At 44.5% G+C, this 23057-nt stretch overlaps 1 protein-coding gene across 1 annotated transcript; it reads left to right on the forward strand.

Annotated features, from left to right (window-relative positions):
• Window positions 1-2011: 2011 nt before the first annotated feature.
• On the forward strand, window positions 2012-21275 carry LOC142578169 (beta-galactosidase-like). Its single transcript, XM_075687570.1, has 15 exons — window positions 2012-2095; window positions 3342-3505; window positions 6025-6175; window positions 6569-6632; window positions 8408-8502; window positions 9368-9548; window positions 10588-10768; window positions 10869-10912; window positions 11543-11658; window positions 13004-13078; window positions 15254-15340; window positions 15532-15639; window positions 18427-18558; window positions 19482-19721; window positions 20966-21275. Exons 1-15 carry the CDS (start codon window positions 2012-2014, stop codon window positions 21200-21202), a joined length of 1959 nt encoding a protein of 652 aa, XP_075543685.1. The 3' UTR covers window positions 21203-21275.
• Window positions 21276-23057: the final 1782 nt, after the last annotated feature.

The raw sequence follows: 23057 nt of genomic DNA on the forward strand, positions 1-23057 counted from the left end.
GGCGCCGTACGTATGTGTCGGAATGGCCAAGAATCAGGCGCATTTCAGAAATGTGTTAAGCCTCACTTAACGGGTGCACCTTATGGTGGTGGTGGTGGTGGTAAACCTTATTGAAAAGGGGAAGGGGAAAGAGGAGGTGGCTGAGGGATCGGGCTCAAGTGTAGGCCTTGGGCATGCTTGGCCTTCTCCGCCTAGTCCTTATCAATGGTGCTTGTTTTGTTTCGAACATTCTTTATCAAGACGAAAGGGAAAAAAATAGATGTGGTTAATTATACTCCGCGCAGCATACACACGGGTACAGAATAATAACAATGATAAAGCTTACTAGAACATACCAAGAGCGCTGGCTTCCAAATGGAATCATTTTTTCGTTATGGTTATAGTTATTCACCAACAGTTTGGATTACTACTCTCTCGTACACTTTTGTGTGAAGCACAACGGATACTTGTTAGTAACCGATGCTTTTGCTCTAGAGCTCATTGTGCTTACCTCAATGTTATTTGTTCTGCTATTTTCGTGCCCTGACACATGAGATGCGGTACCATTTGCGGTGTCTTATTTTCTTCCAAGTTTCGCGATATCATTATATTTCGTGATAGCGAGGATGATCATTTCCGCTGTACGACATGAGCTTCACGGCATTAACGTGGTGCTTGACAAAGACGGCTAGCTCTTCCCTGTAAACGCGCCATGTCGACAAGCCTGCCCACGTGCTGTTTATCGCTTGAAGGAAGGCTACAACTTATATCTTCTTATTTTATACAAATTTATTTATTTTTTAAATGTAGTGGTCCTTTATCCTTAATTTTTAATTTCCAGCTCTCAGATAGCTTATATTCGTTAGTCTGACTTCTAAATTTTCGAAATGGGTAAGTGCCATGCATAGTTGAGGATCATCATCACCGTCATGGTAAGATGGCGTAGGTGCGAAATTCCTGTAGATCAGAAGACACGGACGCGTCGACGTCGCTGACAGCAACTGGAACGACTACGTTGATCGTTACTTGAGTATTCCGTACGTATATGCTGCATGTCACTGCGGCCATATTGCGGTCCTTTGCCAAAATTCAAGTGCTGCACTTCAGTCATGGTAAGCCGAACTATTCCAGTGTGGATGAACCAAAGAGCAACATATTAAAGAAAATGCTGGCCAAATCGTGTTTCGGTGGATTTAGTCTTCAGACCTATTGTTTATTCTCGAGGGCATCAACTTTTGGAACCTTCAAAATTACATCAGAACCAGCAAATGAAAAAAATAAATAAATCAGCTCCGCGTCGACACATGTAGCACCATATTAACCATGTATAATAAATGAATGATTTTGTTGTCGCCAGTTAAGAAAAGAAGCCTAGTTACTTCGACGAGACCACTGCATGGTCACCGGCGATGAAAAACGAGCGTGAAGCGCATTTCTAATGCTGCGTACCAATCCCGGATACAACATGACATTAACTGCCACACGATGTCGCACCTTCATCTACGTGTTATAAATTAATGAAATCGGTATTTAACTGCACAAACTGGAAAAGACGGTCATTTTGTTCGCGTGCATGAACATGTCGATATGCGCACCTAATACTTCATTTGAGCGGGAAATATATTTTTGCTTCTTATTACAACTTGAAAAGATATTGTGTCAGTGCACTTTTTCAGGCTTGAGAAGAATACATATCTTATGCGGTAACAATTTTTTTCACGGAAATTTTCAGTCCAAGTACCAACCGTTATGTTTGTACGTCAAGTGTAGTTTTCATTACTGGATGACGAACGCCTTGCGAAGTGTCTACGTGAGAATCTTTAGCTTGCTTACGACCAGTTAAACAGCGACTGCAATATGTCTCGGCAAAAAAATTCAAAGTTCTGCTGCTTTTGGGTTCAGTACCTCACGCAAGAGAGGATATTCTGTCGTTCGTTTTCATAAGCAGCCAGAAACACCTCGAAAACATTTCTATTGTCTGTTCACAGGAATAGACGTCGCGTGAAACAGCCAAGGGGCAGCGTAGCCCAAGATGGCTGGTCGTATAACGCTCTTTGTTACCCGGCTGGTCCTTGCGGCAGCACTGCTGGCTGCTCTACAAACATTGGCGCAGAAGGTAAGCATGTATGTCTGCATTACGCGTTCGCCGCCTTTCAATCTAAGAGCGAAGGACGCCTGTCTTATTTCTTGCATGTCTATTGCTCCGTAAAGCTTATAGAAAGAGACCCGGCGTTTTGAGACCGATTCGGTCGCCTTTTTCGGCTAAAAACAAACAGCAGCAACAGTCAACGACAAAGTTGGCGTTACCTGAGCTGTGCCGAACTATGCTGAACTGTGCCGCTAAAAGATTGCGTTCATCACAGGGCGGCTTATTGCCTATATTGGATGTTTCACTTAACTTCAGCCAAACTGAAAAGTGCCTCGTTTTTTTCCTTCCTTCCTTCCTCGAGCCTCACCTTTGCGTGTATTCGCGGGCTTCTTTCACGCTCGGAAAAGCACTTTTATGTAACGCGTATTGAGCAACGGAAAGCTGCAGCGGGAGTTCTTCATGTTGCTCTGCAATTTTCTCATTCACACTTTTCATCTAATTATTATAACTCTAAGTTGATTAATTAGTTATGACTAATCGTCTAATTAGACGGAATGCAAAAAAAAATAATCTGACTATCTCCAAGCGACGCCAAACAAGATTACCTTGGTTTGGTTCAGCTACATGGCATTTGCATATTTTTAATGTTTGACTCAAGTTACGTGAAGCACCCTGTATAGAATGCAGTGCCCTCAAGTGTGTTTTCAAAGAACAAAGTCAGCAAGGAAGCGGCAAAGAAGCAAGTCGCTTCTTTGCATAGTTACTGACCAGCATAAGCCATGTTAGCGACTTAAATTCAAGCCGTTAGGGACGGAACCGATAAGCGACCAAAGGTCCAGTGAAACATTTCTGCTGTAATTCTTTCCTTCGCCACTTAGTGAAGCTGTGAGTGAGGAAGTTGCAAGGCAACGACAGCGTAACGGAAAGGACGAACGGATACAGCAAGCACCGTCCTGGGCTTTTTCAGCTGCAGTCGCCGTATCAAGCTCAATTTCGCAAGTTTAACCCAGTACAGGGAGAACTGCATAATCCCTAACACCACACAGCGGCCTCACTACATGTATCGCTGTATCTTAAGCAAGCTTTAAAATAACGAAATTTCGTATTCATTTTCTTCGCTAGGCCAACACAAAGGGAGATACGAAAGAGTAACCAACCAGTAACCAACTGGTTTCAGTGTTTCCCTCGATGTCCCTTTGACATTATTCTGTTTTGAAATGGTGAGCCTGTCCGGTTAATTAATTCCGTCTTGGTTTGCTCTTTCCATGCGCAGACACCAAGGTCCTTCGTCATTGACTATAAAAACAACTGCTTCCGGAAAGACGGCGAGCCGGTCCAAATCGTGGCTGGGTCTATTCATTCTTTCCGGATTCTTCCGGACCAGTGGGAGGAGAGGCTGGCGACTATGAGGGCTGCTGGACTTAATGCCATACAGACGTGAGCTTTAAAGCGAATCACTTTCTTTGGCTCCGTTCCTCGTTTTCTTGGTTAGCGGCCGGAATTTATCCGCTGATAGGATGAGGAGAATGTAGCACCGTAGGGAGGAGGGGAGAGCTGCCACGGTTGCGGAGCCAACGGCCAGAAAGTACGTCACCGGAGGAGAGAGAAAGGAGCCACTAGTTGATCGGAGAGGTGCTGATGTCATGCCAGCGTTTGGGGAATCTTGAAGATCGGCCAAGGGTGGCGGCCGAGCGTGCTGTTGCTATGACTGTGGCAGAAGAACAGCAGAAATTGGAAAACGCGATTAAAGAAAAACAAATTATGGGGTTTTACGTGCCAAAACCAGGATATGAATATGAGGCACGCCGTATAGTGGGGGACTCTGGAATAATTTCGACCGCTTGGGTTTTCTTAATGTGCACATAAATATATATAGATACGCGGTTGCTTTCGCATTTCGCCCCCATCGAAATGCCGTGGCCGGGATTCGATCCCGCGACCTCGTGCTTAGCAGCCAAACACCACATGCACTAAGCAACCACGGCGGGTTGGAAAAGCGAGGCTCGAAGTCGGCGGGAGGCTGCCAGTCCAGGACTACAGAATAACGGGAAGAAACGTTACGCCAGCTATTTTCACAGTTCATTCAGTGCATTCAGAAAGTTATTCGATTGCTTGGAAATGAAAGGGCAGACAGCTTGGCTCGCGAGATCACGTACCGAGTCGAGCGGCCACACGATCTGGGACAGCACTTCACCGTGGAGATCGGCTATTCAGAGTTACTGAACTACCACAGAGGCAATAGAATTAGATACTCCCCGCCACACAAAGCCTTAACACAGCAAGAAGCAGCTAGTTGGCGGAGGCTGCAAACGGGAACCTTCTCTAACTTACATATACTAAGCAAGATGTATCCTACACAATTTAGGAACACTTGCCTGTGGTGCGGGGCAACCCCCACGCTTTACCATATAACCTGGGAGTGTAAACGTAACTACACATTCCACCAACACAAAACCCCGAGTGCGGAGCAGTGGCAGAGCCGGCTCAACAGCTGCGAGTTCGCCGCCCAAAAGGCAATGGTGCAGCACGCAAGCGAAGCAGCGCGGCTCAGTGGAGCCCTGGACTAGGGGCCTAACCCTGCTAAGAAGGTCAAGCGTTTGCAGCGATGAAGACTAAGACCGAACGCTAAACCCTTAATGAACCAAATAGTTCTCTCTCTCTCTCTCTCTCTCTCTCTCTCTCTCTCTCTCTCTCGATTGCTTGACAATAACATTTGCTTTTGGTTTCTCTATAATTGTTTTACATGTTGGGTACCTTTAGCACTTACATTCACTGCTGGATACTTTAACACTTGCTATTTCATAGGTATGAAAATGCACGTTAAATTCAACAATATACTCTTATCCCTATAGAAGTTCACTGAATCATTTTGAATAAAATATGTTTCGTTTAAAAAAAAGTGCCAAGTTGTAGTGACGGTTGCAAGCCGAGCTTAAAATTACGCCCTCAGGCATTTAAACATTAAGAAACTATGAAATATTATGAAGGGGTCATGACACAGTCGTCCAACTGTGCTCAGTTTGTCATTGTAACTGACAGTAGAGGGACAAATATGGCTGTGCAAAAAAAAAGAAAGAAGAAAAAGGAAAGAAAGAAATACTTGGGCTCTCAGTGCACACTTTCACACGAAATTTCAATTTGAAATCGCTGCCTCCGAGCTTATTTCACCGACAGGACCATCATTTTGATATGAATTGCGTGACGTCAGGAAGTATGGAACCACCGCCGCGACAACATCCACATCGGACATCTTGCTGAGCCATAGGAGCCAGTTTTAATAATGACTAGAATTTGACCTTTTCTTTGAATATGCTACAATTTGGGCTGATCTAGCTCACAGCAAAGGATGTCGTTAGTTGTAGTCTGAAGTTTAACTGTGGTACGAATAACATAGCTATTATTATTCTTTTTTCTCTTTAACATTGACAATTTGTCTTATCCATCGAAGTGAAGACTAAACTGGGGGAAGTGAAGATAAAGATATTCCGCGGTAGGAGCGGAGTTGAAGAGAGACTTCCTCCTAATTCCCAGGAATAATGCAAAATGACATTCACCTCAGTATTCCCTTCAAGGAAGGTTGCTTTAGACTGAAATTCTGCGGGAAGGCGTCGGAGATTCCTGGACATCACGACGGCGGCAGGGTGCACGCACTTTGGACGGCACGAGATCGGTCTGTTGGTGTAGAGGTTGCTTATAGGAAAGCACTTCGTCGCTTGGACACGTACTCGTGTCGTACGACTGTTGCCGTCAGAGAAGAAAATAGTCGCTGTGCATAAATTGTGAAAGCGAAGCTTTATAGTCCCAAATGAGCAGCAATAGTTCGGTGCGCAGTTGTTGTGCTCAGCTCCACAAGTTGACGCTACAATAGCTGCTGCTCTCGTTCGCATGTTCGGTATCCCGTAAACGGTGGTACGTATGCGGAGGTACGGACATGACTCGCCAATGTCACTGTGCAGCTACGTCGAGTGGAGCAGTCACGAGCCTGAGGAAGGCAGCTTCAACTTCGAGGGGCAGGAGAATATCGTTCGTTTCTTGAAGCTGGCCCAGAAGCAGGACCTGCTCGTTCTCCTAAGGCCAGGTCCTTATATCGACGCCGAGAGGGACATGGTAGGCACCGGCTGTCTCACTCCGTAACGACGAATTCCTTTGCTCTCACCAACAGCCGATGCCATAGTCGCAGATGGCCAACGATGTAAAGCCAACGATTCGTTTCAACACTCTTCGTATCGTAATTTGTGCTTATGAGGCAACGGATATCAGCTGTCTTCAAGCTCGATCGCGTTAGTTAACGACGTTTGTAGCTTCGGGCACATTGGTTCAGCTGCACCACCAAGAGAGAAGCCCCTGTGTTACACTGCGGTGTTTGGTAATTACTGAGCATCCAACGTTGATTATAGCGCTCAACAGAGTACCAGAAACTGCGTTACTTTACTTCTGCCAGTTGCTTTATTTCACGCTTCTTTGTCGTTTTTTTCTTCCTTCTTTTTCTTCTTTTTGCAGGGCGGTCTGCCGTACTGGCTGCTGTCAGTGAACGCGTCCATTGGACTCCGTACAAGCGATGCGCGTAAGGACTGATTGACATTGGCGCTATATCATATTTTAGGACACCTCGATACATTGTCTTGCATGAGAGCACGAAGTCATGGTGACGTCATGCCGGAACGCCCGATCGCCGGGTCTTTCTCAAGTATCAATGCTAGAAGAATGAAAGGGGGCTCGTTGCCGCTTCACGGAAATAATCCGAAAAGGTGGCATATTAGCTGCACGCTGACGTGAATGAATATAACTATAGCTGTGTATAGACACGCCAGCAACACTGGCGCTTTCGTTTTGCCGAATTCAGGACCATTATATTTGCAGTGACGCGACAGCGGCCGTGGCATAATATAGCCACGGACGGCCGCAGGAAAACGTTGTTTCAGCATTTGCGACTAAGGATGGTACACGGGTATCTATACGTTTGCAAATGTAACCACTATCGATTTACACAGTTTGTTAAGCACCATGGTAGAATTCGCCTGGACGCACAGACGCTCTCAGCGATGCGTACAATTTCGAAGAGGTGTGCATAGCCTGCAGCAATCAGGGATTTTACTCAAGATGTTTTCCGTGGCCACGGCGTGTTTATTGCCAGAGCAACATTCAGCCACGAAGCCACGGGCATTCGGACGACCTGATCGGTATTAGCATACTGGGGAGGGATATATTTCTGGGGAATGCTCAGATACGTACATCTCTAGATGAAGTGCATCTTAGGCAGGCAAAGTTATTAGGCAAGCAGTTTCATATGCTGTAATAAGGAGTAATAAAGAAAACAACGCCGCGTAAGTGTTTTACAGCGAAGCTGTTCATGCGTACTAGTGCCGTCGTCAGAATTCGCCAAAAAGGGGCCACGCGACCTAGTGGGAGAGAAAAAGACGAGCACAACAGGAGGAAAGGGGTTGGAGGGGTTCCCCCTGTGAGAGTACTATCTTATACGCGAATCTTATACGGTTGTCCCACGGTGCATTTTCGGCGATGGAGTCAGATCGGCATCGAATTTATCGACGATTGATTTCACCCCCGCCCTCCCCCCCCCTGCGCGCAAGAAACAAATGTTACGCTGGCAATTTGCAGCGAACGAACAGTGCCCAGCGATTGAAACACGGGAGCGCGTGGCTGCCGGCACTTCTTGCGCGAGCAATAAGTGCCGGCAGCCACGTCAATCGTCAAACCAATCCAACGAATCGTCAAAACAATTGCTGTGCCCGCATCTCCAGTAGTAGGCCTTGCGCCCTATATACGGATTTTTGGATTAGTGGTTCCGCACATTCCATCCCAGCTACAAGTATGGGAAGACTACGAGTGGTGCGTATTCCTGAAGAAGCTGCCTACAGAAAAAGAAGAAAATAGGAGCACTCCTAAAGCATGCTCTCCACGCGAAGCACGCAAAGCGAAGATGAGGTGAAAGAAAGGTGAAACAACATGTTTTCAATATAGACTGCTTGCGAAGTTTGACTTGCATGATATAACACTCGGTGCAAGTAAGACAGCTTCGCTGTTCGACCATCTTGACGGACTGGAAGGGGCGGTGATTTTTTTGGTACGTCGATTAGGCCAGCAGACGTAAGCGATAATACTTGTTGCTGGACTAGTTGGTTCATCTTATTCTCCGAAGTTAAGACGCTCTTTCCTGTCCTAAAGCTGTTTTCCTCCATTGGTTGCGTCTTAACTTAGAAGAATAAGGGGTAGTCCTACGGGTACTCGTGGTCATAGTTTGTTTCTCATATTTTGAACGGCCACTTAGTAAGGTTGCGTATATAGTTATCGCTGAAAACGGCTTGGTCAAAATGAATGCAGAGTTCATCGAGTACGTGGACCGATACTTCTCCACTCTGCTTCCGCTGCTGCGACCTCTTGTGTATTCGAACGGAGGACCGATCGTGGCCGTACAGGTGAGCGCTGCTGGCTCGCTTTTCCGAAATGAAATTTCAGGTTTGTGGAACTGTCTGCGTTAACAGCTTTCTGGTGCCTTTGATGCCTTCATGAGTACCCGAGAGTTGAAAAAGAAGGCCTGGTGTTCTTACACTTTCCTATATATTGTATAAATTCATCCTTTGTTACGTAAATTAAATACGACAACATCACTTCTAAACTGACACAAATCCGTTTTGAAGTGTAACCGAAACCAAGAGTTCTTGGCTCCATAATCTTCCTTCCTTCCTTCCTTCCTTCTTCTTCTTCTTCTTTTTCTTCTTTAGTGCAGCAGGAGAGGCTGAAAATCACGTTTGTACAAACGAAATATTGCTGCACTGCGCCAATGATATATAACCACACGTAAGGTTACGTCTGATATGTTTTATTTTGAGGATTCAGCCCTTAGCACATGGTATTATTATTCTCATAACAGCTAACATCCACTAATGCATGATATAGGCAGCAAGGGGCCGAATTTGCAAAGCTCTAGGCCACAGGCCGTCTTGCAAGCTCGCCGGCTACGTCTTTGCAATCCACCGGCTACAATTAATAAATTACAATATGGGCCATAAGGTAATTAGGAAGATTATTAGTGAATTTTTGTTAATTTGCTGTATACGTGTTTCGATTTCTCGTGCTAGTAATGCCCGCCTTTCCGAATATTCCAGCTCAAGGACAAAAATTACGCTATCTGCCGCAGGCGATTTTTAAAGATTACGGGAAACTTAAAAATGATCACCCCTTATATCGATTGCTTTCAGTTAGTAATTGACCACGTCACCACTTAATCCTCTTGGCGGGTCGCATTCCGGGCGTTATAATTTTACCTTAATTTGTGTCAAGGTGGAGAACGAGTACGGCAGCTACCACGCCTGTGACACCGCGTACATGGTGCACCTGAGGGACCTGTTGCGGCGCTATTTGGGCCACGACGTCGTGCTTTACACCGTCGACAATGCCGTCGATAAAATGCTCCAATGCGGCAAAGTAGACGGCGCTCACGCCACGGTTGATTTCGGCACAGGTAGGTCTTCGGCTTTTTCACATTGTATCATATGGGGCATCAACACTAATAAGCAGAGGCGATGGCGCAGCTACGTGCATCGTCCCATACTCGGATGTTTTATTCATCCAAAAGTGCCAACATGGGATAGTCGGTTGAGCAATGTTTCCGAAAAAAAAAAAAAAAAACGAGGCATCAGGACCACAGGAGCGCGCTTGTGTCGTTTGGTCTCCCTGTGGTCCTGCTGTTATTACAGTTTTTTTTCCCGGAATGTTGCCTCGTCATCATCCTGCGTTTCCCATGCTGTACAGTGAATTTGACAACCGAATACGCACCGAACCGCTGTGACATTGACCTATATAGCCTTGGTAGCACAAGGTACGCACTAGCGGTCTCACGGCAGCACGCCGACAGCAGCCGCGTACAACAGCCACTTAAATGTGTTGTTTGCACCGTTTGGGTGCAGTTAAGAATAAAGTGAAGGCCACGCGCATCACAGATGGAATGCTAAATTTCAAAACGGTCGTGAATCTTTCCTCATCCCACTTTTCTGCGTTCCAATCCTTCGTAACAATTTCTGACGTCTGTGGCACACCTAGGTATCGTCGTGCTGCGGGGCCTATACGAAGCTCAATGCTACAACCTTTTTGTGTAGGACAAAAAAAAAAAACTGGTTTATATGTGCGACTACGAAAATAACACAGCATAAAGGTGCAGCGTATGCGCATGAGTAGCCGGACATCGCGACTGCTGAAGGCGTTGCACAGGGGTCACCGTTTCGACATCCATCGCGCTATCGAAAGCGGAATAAGAGAACACATGAGAGAAACAAAGATAATAAATTCATCTTATACTTCACGGGACATGTTTTAACTTTGTTCGGATAATAAAAAAAAAGAACCCTGAAATATAATGAACGAAACGATTATTGATGCGACTGACAAGCGTCAAATGAATCCTCTCTATGTGGTCATAATGTGCATGAGGTGACGTGTGCAGAGCCGCAATTACTGCGCCAGAGTGCGTTAAGTCCCGGCCTTGTGGACAACTCGGCATGCAGCTCACGGTGTGGAGGAGTCGTTCGCTATGCAGCGCCTCCACCAGGAGCGGGGTCCGCTGCTAAACGCGGAGCTCTACACGGGCTGGCTCGACCACTGGGCGCATCCGCACCACGTGATCAATACGAGTGCCGTGGCGGGTCACTTGGACAAGATGCTCAGCATGAACGCTTCAGTCAGCATGCAAGTATAGGCTTCGTGCTCACGTCATTTTTGTTCTCTCTTGGCGTTTTCTCGTTAATTCATGTACAGGTGAAATAAACGCCATTGTTGGTACCCGCAGGTATATGTTTCACGGAGGCACCTCGTTTGGGTTCAAGTCGGGTGGTAAGCTTACTGTCGAGGACATTTTTGACGTTTGACACTCTTGGTTCTGTTGCGCAGGAGCATAAAACATAACACTTCCGTGCATAGAGGTGTAAAAATATATTCATTAACATACCTTGCTTATTAATGACGATGGTGCCGATTTGTGCAAACTGACTGACTGTGCTATATGGAGGTTTGGCGACACGTACCAGACAAGTCATATCTAAAGTAGGATGATAGCTTGAAATGGATAGTCAGGTATGGCCGCAGGCCGTCCCTTTAAGCACTGTAGGTAACGCCGAACATTCGGATGCTGCAATGTGTGCCGAGATCAGCGCTGTTGCAGAGGCTACTGATAAGCTTTGTTCTCCGCAGCTGGAGCTGCAGATAACAAAAATGGCCAGCACAGCGTATTTTTTTTTATCTGAGGCGCTCCTTAGTGCGAATTACGCAAGATTACGGCAAAGCCGATGGAAACACTAGCGCCAGTCACGCAGGCAGAAAGAAATTCAAACAATATTTCCCCATTTACCTGCGTGCCCACTTACCTGTTCCATCTCCACGTATGTAGGCCAAACGCCGTTGCTTTTTAAAAGAGGCTTTATTGTATTTCACTGCGTAAGTAGTGTATTTCTATACATTACGCAGCGAACGAAGATTGTGGCTATGAGCCGACGCCTACGAGCTATGACTATGACGCGCCCATGACTGAAGCCGGTGACCCGACGGACAAGTTTGTAGTCATCCGCGCAGTCATCTCAAAGGTGTGTATATTGACGTAATTCAGTGGAATTTCCACTCGATGAACTCGAGCCAGCGCAGATTCACTGGGTATTTTAACGAAGTATATACAGATACTGAGGGAGGAGCTGGCGCCGTGATGCACTTGGGTGTCGTAAAAGACAGTAGCGGCGAGCTACTTTAAAAGGGACACTAAAAAGAAACACAAAGGTGTTGCAGCGCGAAACAAAACGGAAGACAAGACAAGTGCTTGTCCTCGTCTTTTTCTCGTCCTTCCGTCTTGTCTCGGGCTGTGCCACCTATTAGTACATATACGAAAAACCAACCAGAAAGATTTGTCATCCTTCTAAGAAACACAAAGTCAGTTTATACTAATAAAGCATTCTTCGAAAACTCTATTTTTCTTTGCATTCGAGATAATAGGCTGATTATTAGAAAAAAAATGAAAGTAAAGTTCGATTTCTTTTTTAAATTTTAGGCCGAAACTTCGGCGCCGGTACGTCAATGAGATTTTATGAATTTCAAAGTATTCTTCTCACACCTGGTTCGCGTTGGTTGAGTATAAGTTCCCGAAACCTGCAATTTTCAATATCTGGCTCCTTTAGAACACAATCTAGTCCATGTTTATCGATACACACTTAACTAGGCCTTAGCAGACGCGATCAAAATTCATAACATCAAGGCGAGCTGGTGCAGAAAATTCAAGGCGGCGTCACCTTGAATTTCTGTCTTGCACCTTTTCTGGTTTACTAAATGTCTTCTTGCGGTAAGGAAGGCGTTTTCGGTATTCTACAAGAGTAATTTACTAATGCAGATGAAATTATCTTTCTCTTTAGTGGCCCTTCAAGGCAGTGAGGGGCCTTTGATGCACGAACTTGCACCCTTATTCAGAGAAGGAAACGAGTAAATAATGGAGGCCACCAACCTATGTAGCGTCTAAGAGTTTCGATACCTTGTAGTGCCAAAAAATACTTGCTGAGGAGATATTGTTGTATGGGGCAAGGCACGTGTGCACACATGGACGAACACCAAATGAGATGGCAAACACGAGCGCTTAAAAATACTTTTCCTGCAGATCCACACCGATGGATAGTAAAGTGGAGGGGCAGATGGTTTCAAGTAGTGTAGTTTGCCACTTTGCAGCAATATCAACCACTTAGCCCAATATGTGTCTGTTGCCGTGAATGTAAGATAAACATAGGTGGCCAACTACTGTATTTACGCTTGGTAATAGCGGTGCCGCTAATGGTTCGCTACCTTTTTTGCCAATCAACGGATTCGCAAGCTTTCTCAACCGCGCACATAGCTGCGCTTAATAAGAATTCCGTTATTTTTTTTTTGTCCTTGCCCTTTTCCTCTTGCGGTCAGCACCTTTCATTGCCGTCAGTACCTGTGCCCAGACCCAAGGCGAAGATGGCACTGCCGCCAATAGAACTAAATCACGTGAGTACGCTCCTTTAAACGATTTCTATGAACTTCCTTCACCTTGTGAGCTTCTGCAGAGTTGAATCGCCATGTTTCCATGCAATTGTGTAAAAAATTGGGGGCCGCTGAAGTTTATACGGTCACAACAGTATGCTCCATATACTACACTTGCTGCATTTCATTTGCATTTGAAATAATTTGTACAGCACGAAATCAAAGCACGAACACTATATCACGGATTAAGGCGGCGTGCGCCAGTGCCTAAAGTCCAGCTTTTCTTGCTTCTGTGGATGCGTTTTCACTACGCGCTATATACTTTGCCTCACGTGTAGGCACATTAAGCTCGTTTGCAGGCTCATTCAAAGAGTTCGGGGTTCGTTTGGGTAAATGCCGAAGCTCGGAGTTATGGTGTCCTATATAGCCCTTTTAACCGATGTCAAATAAGGATAATGAAAGAAAGGTCATCTTCCCGTAACCACCTGCAAGCCTTTTATGAATAGCGGAAGCACAGTAAAAATATAGTTAAGAGAAAACGTGCGGATATATATAGCCCCAGCTCCTGAAGTCACTCAAGACCATTAGCGTGATCTGGCGGTGGCCACCGGCAACTGTGCTTGACATTTTTTTTTGTCTGAACATTGTTTCCCCTGAACGAATCAGACAAGTAAATCACAGACGAACGCGTGAACTTTCTTCAGCTTGACCATTCTTCATACCAGTGGCTGAAACGTTCTGCTATAGCGTCATCTACAACGTTCTGCTGCTGAGGACAGCATCGCATGTTCCATTCCCAACCCCGGCCGTCTGCGGTACTGTCATACATGCTGTGGTGCCATGTTTGTGCGTACATAAAAAAAATCTAATCGTCTAAATTATTCCGGAGCCCTCCGCCACGGCGTCTCTCGTTTAGTCCCTGTGTTGCTGACATTGAATTAGTTTAGACTAATTAAGTATTTCTTAAGAACTAACTCTGAGTTAGGAAGTTCAATAATGAAAGAAAAAATGAAGGCCCAGCACCCATATGTGTTAAATTTCGTGCTGAAACTCCAACACCGATACGCCACTGAGGCGTCACAGATTTCAAAGTATTTTTTCGTACTTGAGTCGTTGTGGTGCGGTAAAAATTTGTGAAACTGGCTAAGTTCATTCTTTGGCTCATTAAGAATACAATGCAGTTCATCTTTATCGGCAAAAAATTTATATAGGCCCGAGCATGAGCCACTAAAATCCATGATGTCATGGCGAGATGGTGCGGAAACTTCAAGGCGGCGTCGCCGCCTGTCATAGTCTTTTGCGCCCTTTCTGGCTTATTAAGCCTCATCTCGTGGTAAGAATGGCAAGAATAGCGTTCTTGGTATAAGCGTAATTTACTAAGTATCTATTTAAGCACTCAGTGTATTCTGCATAACGAGCGTTAGCAGTATAATAATATCGTAAGCCATATGGCTTACGATATTATTGGAATATATATGTCGTGCTCAAAGGCAGATGCTCATGTTGGTCATTGGGCTGCTAGTCGGTCATCGATTCGGACCATTGTTCGCAATAAGCGAGATCGCCGATGATTTCTGGCAGGCGTAGCACTAAATGAAATTAAATTGTGGTGTTTTACGTGCCAGAAAACTCCGATCTGATTACGAAGCACGGCGTAGCGAGGAACTCTGGAATAATTTCGAGCATCTGGGGTTCATTGACGTGCACACAATGTATGGTGCACGAGTGTTTTTTTTTTTCATTCCTACTCCATCTATACGCAGCCTCCTGAGCAGGACTCGAACCCGCGACCTCGTGCTTAGCAACGCCACTAAGCTTCGTTTCCCCCGCGGTTAGGCACTGGTGTGGTCACTGCTAACGATGGTCAACACACGAGAAGCGGCAGCTCACGTGTTCCAACCCACGTCTTTCTAGTTTGTACGCTGTGATGAAAATCATTTGTAGTGAACGCTACTAAGTGCTCGGATGCTGTTAAATTGCCGCGTAGTTGCTCAACATCGTCGCGGTTGGGTCAAAAATATGTTTCATTTCAATGCAGTCCTCCTTACCACGCCTGTTTTTACCAAGAACAACAGCTTGGTCGGGCCCAAGGAAGCGTATATAGCTGGATTTTAGGTGCCATAATCAAAACTGTATCTAAGTGTATGACTATCACTTTCCATTTGACACATTTTTTTTTATGTGTGTATGTTTTACCAGATGTTCGGCCTCACTGAGCTGCGAGACATGTACGCGCATCTCACAACCACATCGGAAATACCCCTGTCATTTGAACGAATCAGACAAGTGAGTTCCAATTAAAAGCAATTTTGCCAAGTTTCCTTACCATAACGACTACGCATATTGAGTAAAACACGACGGTGCTAACAGTATAGGTATAGCTGATGGCCACCGTGTTGTTTCTGTACGCCACGCAGCACGAAAAAATAAAATAAAAAAAATCACAAAGTTCTTTCCACGGCACATTTTGTTTTCAGAGCCAAGTCCTAGTACTGTACGACACGAGGATCTTGTTTCGGCCCCGAAAGCCTGGCGCACTCAGAGTGCCAGGGCTCCGAGACAGGGGATACATCTACGTGGACGACGTAAGTATAGAGCTCCTTACAGAAATTCTGTCCCGCCTCGTCTATCAGAAATACTTCCAATATCACTATCGCGTTATTTTCTTAAAAACAAAACGACAACATAACTGGGGAAAGGGGCGAAAGTTGCAAAACATCTTATGGTTTTCAAAACCATGTTGAAAAAAAAGAAAGTTATGGCTTTAGTGAAGGTCGATTGACTGGAAGGAAAACTGTCCCAGCTGGAAACCGTACGAGGAATAACGGTTGACTAAAAAGCGGATGACCTGTTCGAAGTGATATACGTACGCGTGCACGTGCAGAAATGGAACGGGAATTTTTGGGAGGACAGTAGAGGAATTGATGAAACAACGACAATTAAACTTGCAACACGATTGGCGACAGGAAACCGTTAATAAGTTTCATTCAGTCTTAAATAAGAACACACTATGTTATATGAGTATCATGAATGGATAAATATGGACGCTCGATTCTGTTGTGATTCAGTGGAGTTTACGAGTTATATGTAATGAATGTTACAGAGGGTTGAAACATACTTTTGGTGTAGACATTTTTTTGTCGCGGCCTTGGAACGGTGCCTTCGAAGGCAAAGTACATAAAGGACAAAGCAATACGATCACATGGCGCACTAACAATTAAAGCTTTATCGATCGCTCAGAATAAATACTGGCCTACAAGAACAGAAGGCTTTGTCTCTCGTGTAAATCTATTATAGCTGAAGTATGCCACGAAAACCCCTTGCACGCGCTTTTTATACATGTATCTCTAAATAACGCGTCATATATCAGCCACTCTTTTTGACAAACATCAAGAAGAGTTGCAGTCACATTTTTATTATTACAAGATAGGTTTTCTGTTTAAACGTGCACATTCTTTAAAAAAAAAAACGACATTTTGCAGTTAACGTATTGTATACGTTGCAGAGCTGTTAACAATGATTCTTTGTGCTAGCTAAATTTCAATTCAATTCAATTTCAATTGAAATTTTATTCACAACACACACAACGCTGTGTTGAAGGCTCCCCTGACACGAAAGCTGTAGAAATAGAGCTTGACGGAGGCCAGGGGGGCCGGTAATCGGCAGTAGTGACAATGAGAAGAGTGTTAATGTTACTGTTATTTACCCGTGTTAATGTGCGTGTTAACACTCACATTAACACGGGTAAATACACGTACTATATGATATCATACACTACAATAATAGTAGCTATAGTACTACAATATATACCACAATAATATCATACAATACCACTATAATGCGCAAGCTTGCCATACTATATCAGAACAAATAGAAACAATGCAGCAATAAATTAATAAAAAAAGATATTGCGCGATCCCCCACGTGAAAGTACACCACCTCTATTCAAACATTTCTCGAGTTTATTTCATAGCATTGGTACATCGTTAGTCAGAGACTGCAAAAAATTACTGGTTCTTAGATACGTCACCAACCACCTCTCACGCTCCTTTGTCTGGTGTGTGCTAGAATGCTCTAGATGGTTGGACACGTTTCTTTAAAATTCAGCAGCTTTTTTTTCTTTTTTTGCTGCAAAAGAAAGCAAGTGCAAGAGGCGGTATTCGTATAAGTTCTCCATACTAATTATCCCAATTTTTTGAAATAATTATGTTGTTGGGTGAAAATAGTCGACATGACTTGTGCAGTCAATGGCTTTTTTTTCTAGATTCAAGAGCCTGCTGATGTTGCTTTTTGTTGTTGTGCCCCATATTAATTACCAATAGTTTAAGTGCGATCGAAAAAGTGAATGGTAAATTTGGAAGAGCACTCGAGAGGGGAACATGTGGCGACATCGAAACAGCACATCAAGTGTTGAGGACAACTTCTTGAGAACCATATATATGTGCAAGTTCCATAACAACTGGTGTGAAATAACTGTGCCCAACACCTTGTGTTATTGCACTACATCAAAAGAATGGGGCCCTATATTTAACTGCCTGCAGCAATGGATTTTGTTTTTGGTGGTGAAGATCACGCCGTTTTATTTTTAGCAGTAATCAGATGGCAGTTATTAAGCGACCACCCACATAATTTTGACAGAACCTAATTGGTACGTATAACTAACGCTCTCGCAAGAAACAATAAGATTGTTGTCCCATCAGCGCATAAGATAAAAATAAGCTCGTTGTCAATATTATTTAGATCATTAACATATACATTAAACGAAATGGGGCCCAGGATGCTGGCCCGAGGGACTCCACTCTCTAAATTCTTAGAACTAGACGGAAAACAAGATTTTTTATTAAAATATTGTTTGTACTAATAGACAGTGATCGAAGAAGGAATCTCCAAGGCTGGCGCTAACGTTCCGAGAAAGAGCCTCGTCTTCCTCATTTCGACATGTTCCCTTTTCGGAACGCCTGGTACATTCCTCGTTCGACCAATCCCTTCAAATGTCCGTCTTCCTGTGAACCTCCATCTTTATGGTCCACTTTTTAATTTGGCTCCGCCGCGTTCACGTGTGCGTGCTCGAGCGCAGATCAAAGTGTGTCGGCTATGAAAAAAAAAAAGCAGCCAGTCGCAATTTTCTCGCAGTGTCCTTATTATTTTTAATGCGAAAGTTCCTTTGCCTGCGCAGTGCGTAAACATATAAGCATCGCATAACATTACACGTTGCAGAGGATGAAAATAACCCAGTCGTACGGCGACGCATTTAGTTGCATAGCATTCCGCTGCCCCCACTTCACGATATCTTCCTTCACAAATAGATCCCAACATGTGCGTTGAATCTGCACATTTATTTTTTAAACGCTAATTCTTTTCGTGACGACCAGACGTACCAGGGCCTGCTTTCCCGCATGGACGACGTGTACGAGACGATGATCTCTGTGACCAAAGGCCAGAGGCTGACGGTGCTAGTCGAAAGCCAGGGAAGGAACGCTTTCGGCAATCTCAACGATGCCAAGGTACAGCGAATGAAGCGACTTACTATCGCTTCAAAAGCATTCTCAGGATTTTTTGAGCAAACAATTTCGCGCCATACCAAGGCAATCCGCTTGAAATAATAGACAGGCCCGATCTACCCGTGTAGATTTCTCAACCACCGTGGTATATACATCTTCGTTATAGTGAGGAAGAAAACTTGTTTATTTTTGCATTGTTTCCATGTTGAAAAAATATTTTGTGAGCAATCGTACTTGCTGCGCAAAGGACTGGTCAGAGAACTTGCGCAAGAAACGTGCAGAACTCACTCTTCGCACCTATAAGAAGCTTTGCAGCTATAACATGAAAATCTAGTGCAAATCACAGCTTTTTTAAAAGCATTGATTAATAATCAATACAGGAGTTGAAGTTTATTTTGCCAGAACGAATGAACGGATTTAACTTTCAATTGGCAACAAAAGATGCTTACTGGCTAAGCTAGATAGGCAGATCATAATGACGTGTTTAGTAGAGCTATTCGAATGGCGAACTTCCGGCATATAATCAAACAGGAATATTCGATAAGTATGGACTTTTAATGTTGAGTCGAGTATCGAACATTTTTATTTCTCAAAATAGAAAAAAAAGAAAGCCATGAAAGAAAACGTGGAAAACGATAATTTTTTTTTCGTTGTACGTATTTATATATTTCAGTTTGGTCAGTTGGACTGCTAAGAAAACTTACCATTTTTCCAAGCTGGCTTGTAGCAGGCGCTTCGAACTGCAGGTGCGTCATATGTACCGATCTTTTTTTTTTTATAGCAGACATGCTCTAGCAATGATAATGACTCTGCATATTCGACCATAATAATATTTGCGAAAGGATCGAAAACTTTAATTAGAAACCGAATTCATCGGTTCTTTCTCGAAATTTTGAATATTCGCACTTTCTTCAATAACCTCGCAGGGCATTACAGCCAACGTTACGCTGTCCGGCGTCGTGCTGACTCACTGGAACATGACACCGATCGACGACCGCGAGCACCCCAAAAAGCGGGGGGAAATTTTCGGAAAGGCCTCTCGGCTGACGGCAAAGGCCAAGCCACGGCCAGTGCCAACGGCGGGCTTCGGAGTCTACAAAGCCGAGTTCCCGGTGCTGTTGCAGTCTCCGCTGGACAGCTTTCTCAGACTGGACAATTGGAGAAAGGCAAGAAGTGCACGATTTATTACTGAAGCAACCTTCACTGAGACAAGATGACAGCTTCGCTGCCATCTTGTCTGCATCGCGTTCTATGCGATTGCCACTTAAGAAAAAGCATGTGTACTTATGTTTGTGGTTGGTGCCATCTCGGACATGGCGCGATGGTACAGTACCGTAGCTAACGTGTAAAATATGATGCATGCGGTTGCCCAATCAAAGGACAGCGATGACAGAGCGAGAGCGTCAGTAAGCGATTCCGCAGCATCAAAGACTGCGGGTCAGCAAGCGCAGGCCACGCGTCGGTGTTCCAGCGGGTGTCACCAGGGGGCGTTCGCTAGCAGCCTGCTACAAGATACTATAGCGATATTCCACTAGGAAAAGGCAGGGTCGCTGCAGTCTATGCATCCCATTTAAAGGTTGCCCTGAACAAACTTACGAAGCGGAGATTGCAGGCATACGTGAAAAGTTCATGTAGTGGTGTTAAGTAGGCCCTGTAGCACCTTTTCTTCGAACGAGTGAACACATTGCAGTGAGTGTGGTGTCTTTCAATGAATATATTGCCGAAGACATCCTTTTAAATGATCTAATAATAACATGTATACAAAATGTGTTTATTTTCTCCATTCTCCCTCACACCGTTTTCTTTCAGTTGATTCCACGCTACTAGCTATGCATTGGCCTATTGCGACTTCTTTCCACGGTTCACTTATGGTAACCCTTCAAGGTTGTGGCGCCACAGAAGTGCCTGACAGCGACAAAGGAGTGGGTCAGGAAAGGTGGGACGCGTTAACAACGCGCCCAACACGTAGTAGCAGCAGCGCCTACCCCCGCTTCGTCGTTTGTTATAAGATTGGAAGGGCGTGCATGCGCGCGCAAGCTTCCGCTCGGGAGTAACTCGTGGTCACGAAACCATAGTTCGATGGCTAGCGTGTATGGGCAGTCGCGAGGGTCTATGTCGTAGTGGGTGGGGCATAATAAAAGGGGCCTCAAAAGCTGCAGGAGAGAGTGGGCAATCTCTTAAGCGAGATTGTGGACTTCGTGCTGTATGCAGTGAAATAATATTTGGCTCGCATGTTCAGAGCAGCATTGTCTACGCGTCGCGAACGTTTTATTACCGTGTTCAGAAAGTGTTGCAGGGCCCCTTATTGTTTATCGTTCACGTCCACGCTGACAAAAACTGTTCGCGTTTCATTTTGCCTCCTTGCGCATGCATGCGTGAAAGAAGCTTTGAACTTATATATTTTGTACAGGGCAGCGCCTACCTCAACGGTTTCAACCTGGGTCGCTACTGGACTCCCATGGGCCCGCAGAAGGCCCTCTACGTTCCGTCGGTATTGTTCAAGCCCAGAAATGTTCTCAACGTCGTCGAGCTCGAGCAAGCGCCGTGCGGGGGCGATTCCAATCAGTGCACCGCCCAATTCGTTGACACGCCCGAAATCAACAGCACTGTGCCGATGCACCTCACTTCTTACAACTGCACCCCATAAGCAGCTCTCTAGCGATCGCTAAGGTGGCGCGGCTACTGCACGTACTTATTACGGGTGCGCCTGCTATGATCAGTTTTTTTTTTACCGCTGCAATGTATTTTTCGTTAAGTCTATTAGCAAATTTTATAATTTAAAGTAGATTGCTACAATGCTGCGAAATTGAGTTCGAGATTTAGTTACATTAAACTGCATGCAGCCTAGAATTTTAGCTCATAGATATTGTCCTGACATTATGGTCTTATGCGGCTTCAAAAAATAAAAAATAAAATAAATTAGAAAGAGACTAAACATGCTCCAAAACAAAGATCTTTGAGCCCTCCTCAACTTCTCACATCACCAAGTGCCACGAAGCAATCAAAGAATCAATCAAACAAACAAACAAACAAACAAACAAACAAACAAACAAACAAACAAACAAACAAACAAACAAACAAACAAACAAACAAACAAACAAACAAACAAACAAACAAAAATAAATAAATAAATAAATAAATAAATAAATAAATAAATAAATAAATAAGCCTGTCTCTTCATTTCTGTGGTGTTGTTCCGTTCTATTTTTATTTCTGACCCCTTCTGGTTGCGCTGTTCTCATTTTTCGGAGCCCGGCCGTGGCCATGCGCGCGTGTATGCATGCTGGTGGGAAATGACCCCTCTGCAGGCTATAGATGCAGACCAACAATACAGTGCCTGGCTGCATAACTTTTAAGCCTAGTTGTTAGAATTTGTGCTACAGGTTTGCTCTACGTATTAAGGATTGTCCAAAAGATAGCACACCGACCGATCAGGTGCACTATTAATCGTCATTAAGTGGGGCATCGGCATCTATATTTGCCCTTCAAGCTGGAGCTCGTGATGATTAACAGAATCGTGCCAATGAGCCGCCTAGACAAGTCTCTCCCATAGAACTAAAATATTAACGTATTGTTAAAAAAAACGGAGTGAAGAACAATACGCTGCGAAATAAGATGTCATCGGCGAAAACCCGACGTTGTGGCGTAGTGGATATATGGCGTTGCGCTGCTAAGCGCGAAGTCGCGGCATCGAATACCGACCGCGGCGGCCGCATTTCAATGGAGGTGAAATGCAAGATCGCCCGCGTACTGTACATTGGATGCAGGCTAATAGAACTCCAGGTGGCCAAGTTAATCCGTAGTCCCTCACTACAGTGTGCCTCATAATCAAATCATGGTTTTGGCACGTAACGCCCAAGAATTTATGTAATTAAAATTTTCGGCGCCGAAAGCAGAACCAAATGAAATAACGGACGGAATGGCGATAGCACTTGGCAGTAGTGGGTACATGTTTACATAAAGCACACAAAAAAATCTAACGCTTCGATAAAAGCGGATAGAACAGCCTCAAGACGCTGAACGCTAGCGAGCGCGCACGCTGCCTCACGAACACGGCTGTGACACGGATCTTTTCACACACGGCTATGATAATGACATGGCCATTTCTGCGATATGTCATGGTTCACTATCGCAAGCGAATAAAAAAGTTTAGTGAATTAATTCTGACAACGGTGATGTTACGAAGAACGGTATCACGGTGCGACTTCAGGAGATGCCCGACCGAACATTGAAAAATAATATATACTGAGATTATATACTGTATCAGTATATACTGATATACTGAGATTTATTATAATATAATAAACTGAGAAGCTCAGTTCATATATGAACTGAGCTTCTCAGACCACTTGGAGCCTGTATTTTTAGCATAAACGAAGATAAAAAACAAACTTTGTTCTTTGAATGTAGCACATGACGCATCAAGGCAAAGTTAACAATGTTTGGAAATAGTACGCTTTCATGTAATTGAGGAATATATAATCATCACTATCTCTAACAAG

The sequence above is a fragment of the Dermacentor variabilis genome, chromosome 4 (assembly GCF_050947875.1).
Source record: "Dermacentor variabilis isolate Ectoservices chromosome 4, ASM5094787v1, whole genome shotgun sequence".
NCBI classification, from domain to species: Eukaryota; Metazoa; Arthropoda; class Arachnida; order Ixodida; family Ixodidae; genus Dermacentor; species Dermacentor variabilis.